The 8,331-nt window shown below is 45.0% G+C and overlaps 1 protein-coding gene across 1 annotated transcript in view; it reads right to left on the reverse strand.

Annotated features, from left to right (window-relative positions):
• NRP2 (neuropilin 2) overlaps window positions 1-8,331 on the reverse strand; it is a gene marked incomplete at its 5' end in the record, with an annotated part of 74,692 nt that overhangs the window by 57,204 nt on the left and 9,157 nt on the right. Inside the window, one exon of the mRNA XM_010075884.1 lies at window positions 351-532. Coding sequence (XP_010074186.1) covers window positions 351-532 — 182 coding nt within the window. The remainder of the gene's footprint in view (window positions 1-350; window positions 533-8,331) is intronic.

An 8,331-nucleotide genomic window follows, 5' to 3' on the forward strand; every position in this document is an offset into this window, starting at 1 on the left:
GGAGCTCCATACGCTCCTAACCAAGGGACAATCCCCACTTAGCCCTAACAAGCTCCACACATGCCAGGGTGAAAAGATATACATTTCTAGTTCTCGAATGCAAGACAGCATTTAACAAAGAACCCTGCTTTTGATGCCATACTGTGATCCAAAAATGCACCATCATGCACCACTAATATCTTTACCTTCTTGGAAATGTGATGCAACAGACTCGGTTACATTAAAAAAAAAAAAATAAAGCCCTTTATCTTGGGGCAACATGCTCAATTGAAAAGGTGGCCAAAGACATCTCCTTGTGAAGATCATCGTGGCAAACATAATGGGAGACAGGCACTGACTCAGACACTCACCTGTCTTATAGATCTCATAGCGCAGGGAGAAGCCGGCACCTTGCCGTGCATAGTCCGAGGTGAACTTGATATAGAGAGAGGGGCCAGAAGAGATGATTGTAGGAGGTGCTATGTTCCCACAGTGCTTGCCCAGCAGGTCTGCTGCTTCACTGTCCCCGTCTCGGATCTCGATGTAGTCGTACCTGTGGAGGCAGGTGAAATGGCAGCAAAACCATCTGTCAGGGAAACGGCTCAGGATGCCAGGAACAAACAAAAAATACTTCTATCTGCTATCTCACAGAACATCTTCCAGACAGGTACCTGGGACTCTGCCACTCACACCACACCACACACCCCCAATACTTTTTTTCTCTTTTGTCTGGCTACGTTTAAGTCCCTTCTGTTGCTCTTCAAATCATTAATTTATTGCACCTACATCCACTTCAACTTCAGCGCCAACATGCAAAATTTAGAACACAATTTACCTCCATTTCCACAAGACTCCTTTGGCATGAGAGAAACTCATATACAACTCTCCTGGGGCTCCTCTCATTCCCTTACCTCTCGCCTTAACTTAGCGCAGCTCAGTTTATTCCACTATCTGGGTGAGAGTTGGCCAAGCATGCACTGAGCATTAAACAAATAGCCAAGGCTCAATCCATGTGAATGACCAGCTATTTTGTGCACTGACACCACACTGGTCCTTTAACAAGCGTGGCCAGTACACTTACTTAGCATTTGGACAGTAATACTCATCCTCTTCTATTAAGTGCTAACAAAGAATTTCTGTGGATGAGAAGCACTGCATTAAGAGCTGGGTAACCACATTCATTATTGCCTGATCCTTGTATGCCCTGCAACCACAACCTGCCTTTGCTAAACCCTGCCTGGAGATGCCCCACCTGCCCACTGGCAAGGCTCCTGAGCACCTGAGGGGTCTGAGGGAGTAACATTTAGGGTTGGAAGAATTGCCTTCTGGTGCAGAGACAAAAGCTTGTTGCAAAGTCTGTCTGGAAGGTGAAACTCCCACAAATTCCTTCATTTTTTCTAGGCCATGACTAATGGCAAGGTATTATCAGGCTCTGCATGCTGTGAAGAAACAAGCAGCTTTTACGTGAACATCTTGTTCTTCAGTTGCTTTCTAACACCCGCGCTCTCCCTCCCCTCTTCTCCTCCTCTCTGGACAGCATGCTGCTATTTACAGAAACTGCCCATCTCTCTTCTGACTGTTTATTCGCTTTGTATCAACCTGTTTGAACAACATGCTACAGCTTTTCTCACGGGACCGGGGAGGGAAAAAGCATTTCTAGGTTGCCACGATTCTTTCTTCTTTGTCACAAGATCTCCTGTTTGGGAATGGAGAGCTGAAAGGAGAAGTAGCTTGCTGGATACAGAATGATCCTCATGTGACTCACTCCTTTCTGCAGAGCACACATCGGCAGGCAACAATCTCAAAGCAAACTTACAGGGACTCGGTGTGCTCCTCCACAAGGAAAGATGGCCCGGATGGCTTCGGTTTCACTCCCTTCTGGGACTAAATCAGGCTGTGAGCCAGAAGCAAAATGCCTGCAGATAAAATCCTGTCTGTGCTGGACCAAGCACTCAGCTAGCTGCAATCATCCAGCCTTTAACTTCATTACAGACTCAACTGGCTTGGCCAAGGTGAAATCCAAGCTGTCTTTAGAAGAAGCACTCGTACAGGAAGAGCATTTGGCTTAGCTGGTGGGTGGACACACAGCGATGTAATGAAGATCTGTTCCCTGGGCTGTCCTCTCAGCTCCCTATCACCTCGTGACCCCTTATTACCCTGACTCCATCCAGCAGCACCCTGCATGACCCCACTAATGTCCATCATGTGTGGCTTGATCCTACCATCTCCCCAGGGACGAGGAACATAGAGGGCAGTGTTAGTGCTTCTTTTAAGTAGAATTTTTTCCTCCTTGTTTGTCTGTTTGTTTAAAGTAGCACTGAGCAAACAGCAGGGACATTTTGTTCTCTAAATAATTACTTGCTCTCAGTGTGCTTGCAGTCCTTCCACATCTGAAGTACACATCTGTGCTGCAGGACTACCGGCTACTAGTGGAATCGTGAATAAGTGGCAAAAAATTAATTTGGCAAACACATGAATGTTGGCAAAACACAGTTAATGGATCGGATTGCAAAAGCTGCCATTTGTATGGCACAGGCAGAGGTTAGCTGCATCCCAGGGTATCACATCTGTTTGTGTCCTCATGGGGCTGTAACTCGCCAACACAGTACATGGCTTCAACTACTTGACTGTAATGATCACAGCTCCTGCTGTAGACAACGCACCAAACATCCCAGTGCTGTCCACATGGCTTCTCGAACCACTCAGTGCTGTAGGAGCCCTGGCAATTTCAGAAGCAAATTCTGGACCAAGAAATATTTGCATATTGAATGGGTGAGTAACTTCCAATAATACATACAATTTGGGAATATTGCAATCTGCTCATGGGCAATCTGCAAATGGAAAATTAAAATAATGAATCTAGTAAATAAATCATCAGGAAATATTTGCCTCTTTGAATTAAACCCTGTTTGGCTTCATCCAAGCATCTAACTGAGCTTTCTCCCACTTGAGCTAATCCTTAGTAAATCAAATGTTACAAACAACTAAAAAAGCCTGTAGGACAGAGTCAGGGAATAATTTTTGCCAAATGTATAAATGCATAAGAGTTTTCTTCCCTAGTTAAAAATCTTGGCCCAAGCCCCCTGCTCCTCATGGCAAAACTCTCTTCCTTCAAGTCATATAAACAGAGTGTGAATCAACTGAGTATTATACTCAGGAGATAACTCCTGCCCAGATGAGCATGAGCACCTACTTCCCCTCCAACATAGCAATTAAGCTTTAAGCTTTCAAAATCAAACACCAAAGATGTCCGGTCCAAACCATGAAACTTTCAAACTTCAACAAGAACACTTGCTAATCCCCACCACAGGCTCTTTTGGCAATGTGCTTCAGTCATGTCCACGCCTTGGCCCACAATCAAACAAGCTGATAAACGCCATTCTCCTCATGTTGGGTCACTGGCCATGTTAAAATCCAGTTTGGCCAGACCTTTACTTCTGCTAAGCTTAAGCATGGTTTCCAGACTTTGTTCTTCCCGTGTGAAAAACACGAAGAAAAATTAGAAGGAAGAAAACCCAACCCTGGGGATGCTTTCTACTCTAACCATTTAATTTCCAGATAATTACAGACTAGGGCACAGCTGGGTGGGACACATTTATGCAGCTATGGAATCCAAACTGTCTTTACCAGTGCCCAGCAATTTGCATTTCACTCATATAACCAAATCCATTGTTTCAGTCAATGTGCACCAACATCCTTGTGGGCTGACCTCTCTGGCATCACCTCCATTGGGCAAGCCACCATCTGCAAGTGTATTTCATGGCCACTTCTCTCCATCTAGGCACTGCTCCAATGAACCAACCATAAATACGTGAGGGTAGGGTGCAGCATCCATGACTGTTAATCCATAGTCAATAGACTAACCAAGTCTTCTTGCAGGGAAGGTGACCACAGTTGGCTGCTCCTCCAGCAGCAGGGTATTTTCAGCTGTTGCTTGAGATGGAAGGCCAGCCAGTTGGTTTGAAACCACCTCAAACAGAGGCTTCCACCAGGGAGTTTTAAGTCAGGGAGGCAAAGCTGAAGTGCTTTTAACTACCCAGACAATGGGAGGTTGAGAACAGATGGAAATGCATTGCTTAGATGTTCTTCTTAGAGCTGTTTAACAGAATTAACCAGAAAACGTACAATGCTTACAAATATTGATGTATTTTTATTAAAGATTTCTAGTAGAAAGTGCTTTGCTGATGTTAAGAGAGCTTTTATAAACTAATTATAAAGCACTTCTGATGCCTGTATTACTCATGCTTGCTTGCTAGCTTTTTCCTCCAGTCAACCCTCTCTGCTTCCCAGTCTTTCCTTTCTATTTTCCCTCAGTTACTTTGCTGCTGGCTCTCCAAACAAGGCTGCAAGGCACAATAAAGGCAAAAAAGCCCCCATTGCAGTGATTGTGAGAAGACCTCCACCTTTTCAGTCATTTTCTGTTGTGAAATAGATAATCTGCTCCCTGGCCATTGATCTGGGCTCCACCATCCCCTGAGGCCAACACAGACCTCCCAAGTGCCCACCCAGGCACCGGGGAAATGCAGGTCTCCAGAAATGTTGCGACCCGCCTGGGCAGCAGCACCAGAGAGCCTGCGTCACTCCTCTGGGCACTCATCTCTTGAGGCACACGACTCGGCACAAAGCACAGTTATGGCTCCACTCAAAATCAACAAACCTATTGCCCCTCAGCTCCAGGTCAAAGAGATGCTGAGTGTCTCCCCAGAGAAACATGCTTCAAGGATATTGCAAGGACATGAGCTTAGGATGGAGAGAAATAGGAATGATAAATCATTTATATGCTCACAGCCATGAGGACTATGAGTCCTCCCAGTACATAAACTTGTGCAAGCCTTGCTTCAAAACCCGAGGAGGCCTGGCTCCCCAGACCAAGCTCTGACCTAGCTGGCAGCTTTTTCATTCTCTTCAAAGAGCTATGATCTGGAGTAGGTGAGGGCTCGCCTGGTTTCCAGTGCTTGCCAGGGCTGTAGAGAGTCGCATGGCTCTAACCCGAACTTCCCCAATGTGTAATTTGGGGCTGTTATTTATAGGCATTTCCATGGGGCTCGTGACTGCACCTGGCAAACAGTAATGACGGGATCCTCATGAGACCCTGGGAGGTGGGAAGACAGAGAGAAGCAGTGGCTAGCCCAAGGTCACACAGGAAGTTTGCAGCACAGCCAAGAATAGAAGCCAGCCTTGATGAGACAGATTATATTATACTGGAGGAGCCTGGCCAGAGAGACAAATAGGTACTGACTGCAGGCCAACAGCCCCAAATTTGGGAATGCCCAGTGTTGACTCAAGCCTTTGAGACCTCTGGTCTGCTTGAACCATATGTCATGGTGTCTCGAATGCATCTGCTGAGAATAGGAAGAGAAACTGCAATGCTGGTGAAATTCAGCTGGCGTTAATTCTGCAGGTAGCTGGGGGAAGGCGTGGGGAACATGCTTAGCCACAATGGCAGGTGGTAAATACGATTGTTCCCTTTGAAAGGGTGCAGGTGGTTTGTTTCTCAGAAATTGTTATTAAAAGCATAAGATTTAAAACATGCTCTAGGAAAATGAAATAGCAGCTGCAGTATGAAGATGGTTAAGAAATGGGGAACCAGCAGCTCTGTGCTTGTTTTGCAATCAAGGGGCAGCTAGAATTAATGTCCATTACATGCTAGCTGGCTTAGTCAATTTTTCTGTGTCACCACCCATCTTCATGCTCTTTCATATACCACCTTCAAACAAAATCCTTATTTCATGGGTGGTTACATTCTGAAAGACTAGAAAAGTTTTCTGTGATGTTTATACAATCTTGAGCAACTGTGGGAAATACCCTTCAAAGGTTAAATTGCTGCAGAAGCTACTGGGGATTTTTAAACAGCTTTTTATAGCCATGATGGCAGAGGCAAGCACCTCTGCTGTGTGATAAAACAAGAGCAATGAAGTTTGATCTTAGCTGCCAGCCCTTAATCAGAGTAATTAATTACAAATACAGTAGATGAATTGTATTCTCCTTTGACTTGAACTGGTTTTACACATGTGTAACTCATCATTTTAAGGGTAATCACTCCTAATTTATCCTGGGGTGAGAAGAGAGAGAATCAGTCCTCATAGACACAGATCCTGATACAGATTTGTGCACAGACCTTAAAAGCTTGTATATCTAGCTTTAACCAATCTGAACAACTTCTGCTCACAGTGGAAGACGACAACTCATATTCATCTCAGGATGGGATTAATCATTCTTCTACACTGATGACAAAGGTAGTTTAAATCCCTCTTGCTGACTGGACCAGGACTTTAGTGGCTGGATATAGGAGAGATGAACCTGGTCTCAGTCTGCAGCTTCTTGGGCTGCTCTTCCCCATGCTGAGGCAGAAGATGCTCAAAGAGCAGCCAAAGTTTACCCTTGTTTTGCCCTGATGGAAATAATTGCCCCCTGGCAACAGCAGAAAGAAACATGCTATCATAGTTCTGAATCTAAAGTGATTTCACTGGACTTCAGTGACTAAAATGACCAAAATCCAATGGCAGCAAGGGGAGAGCCAGGCCTGGGACTTGGGATTTCTCGGAAGTTTGTTTTGAATTTGTTGCATCCAATTACATCTTGTGTAATCACAGTATTGTGGGGTTTCGTAATCATTCCACTGTGCTTTGGATTATTTTCTTATCTCCTCAAAAATCTGACCAGAATTTCTGAGAAATGAGAAAAATCTAGCCATCTAGTTGAGAAAAAGAAAAAGAAAAAAAAAGAGAGAGTGAGAGAAAATAACCCTAACACATTGGAAAACTTTTTCAAAAATGCCTTGAAGACAAAAAATGGAAACTACAAATAGCCTCTATTTATACTCCTTGGCTTGTTTTCACCCCTGTACAAGCGCTGCTGATGGGAAGAGTCTTTCAGCAGTTACTGTTAACTTATGTGGAAAAAAAAAAAGAAAAAGAAAAGGTAGCCAAAATACATCTTGCAAAGGGAAGAATAAAACATAACTGCGTACTGCTCCTGTGGCAAGTTCTGATTCAGGAGGGATTTTCAGCTCCTAGAATGCTGCATGATGCTGCGCCCCCTGAGATGGGAGAGCAAAGGCTCCCCCGCACTTTGCCGTTCATCCTCAGGCTGCCTTCTTCAAGCTGTGTTGCCAGATCGCTGCGGAAAGGCGTGTTGGAGTAAAGAAGTGCTCTCATCTGGGGCATGTCTGGAAAACCGTTCATTATATAAGAAAACAAGATGTGCTAATGTGCACTTTAAGGGTTTTCTCTAGGCTGTTGTTCAGGAGTTACACATGGCTGTTTAATTTTTTTTCTGTCTCTATAAATTCCTCACCCTTCTATCTTTAGCTGCAGGGGACTTTTGTTGCAAGATGTCTTTGGTATTCTTTAGGGGAAAAAAATAATGGTGAAACCAGAAATAAAATATATAAAACATGTTAAGAATAGCCCCCCTTTCCATGGCATTCTGCCTTCTGTTGCTGCTCTAAGGGAGCTGAAGAACTCACAACCTTTTCATACCCCCAAATGCAGGACACTTGAGAAACTGCATTTGCACTTCCCTCCTTCTGCTACAATCCATCTGTGGAAAAAATTAGACTTTGGTTTCTATGTCATTTTACTGTCACCACTCACAGCCACTTGATCACTAAGAGAAAAAAAAATGTATATAATAAAAGATAACAACCACAAAAGGAAAATTTACTGCCTAAAAGCAGCAGAGCAGGCAGAAGGCAGGGGGCAAATGTTCATTTTGTAGTGGAGGGAACAGGTGAACAGGCTCCCATCTCCTAGAGGGATCCAGTGCCTGACAGCCCAGGCAATAGATGGAGACCAGTTTGGGCCAGGCCGGCCCTGCTGGCTGAAGCTCTGGGGACTGGCTGGCGGGTGCTGATGAGGATTAGGTAGATGCTCACATGCTCTGCTGTGCCAGCCCTGTTGCCAGAGGAAAACAGCCTCCATAGAGCCGTACCAAGGGATGTTCCATTGCACCTTGCTGGCACAGTATCAGCTGTGGCCTTAGACACAACATGCTGTGAAGAACGAAAGAGCTGGTAATAACTGGGATCAGATGGGAGCTTTGCAGCTCAGCTTTCCACGTGTCGCTCATTTGCACTGGCTTTTTTCAGCACAAAACTGAAACAAACGCCTCATTAAGCACCAATTGTGTAAAGAAGGTTGCAAGAACAGAGCCCTGACCAGCCCACCATTGCGCTCCTGGCTGCCTACATCCCTCGTTAATGACGGATGGTCACCCTGGGACTGGCCCATCACAGGACAGCTTTCTGACCCCACAGTTTCTCAGACACAGCCCATTCACAGCTTGGCTTCAGCCTTAGCCGATGCACAAGTAAGCAAGTTCTGCCGCCAAGGCTGGCCTGCATCCACCACT

This window comes from Pterocles gutturalis, unplaced genomic scaffold (assembly GCF_000699245.1).
Source record: "Pterocles gutturalis isolate BGI_N339 unplaced genomic scaffold, ASM69924v1 scaffold2708, whole genome shotgun sequence".
Lineage (NCBI taxonomy): Eukaryota > Metazoa > Chordata > Aves > Pterocliformes > Pteroclidae > Pterocles > Pterocles gutturalis.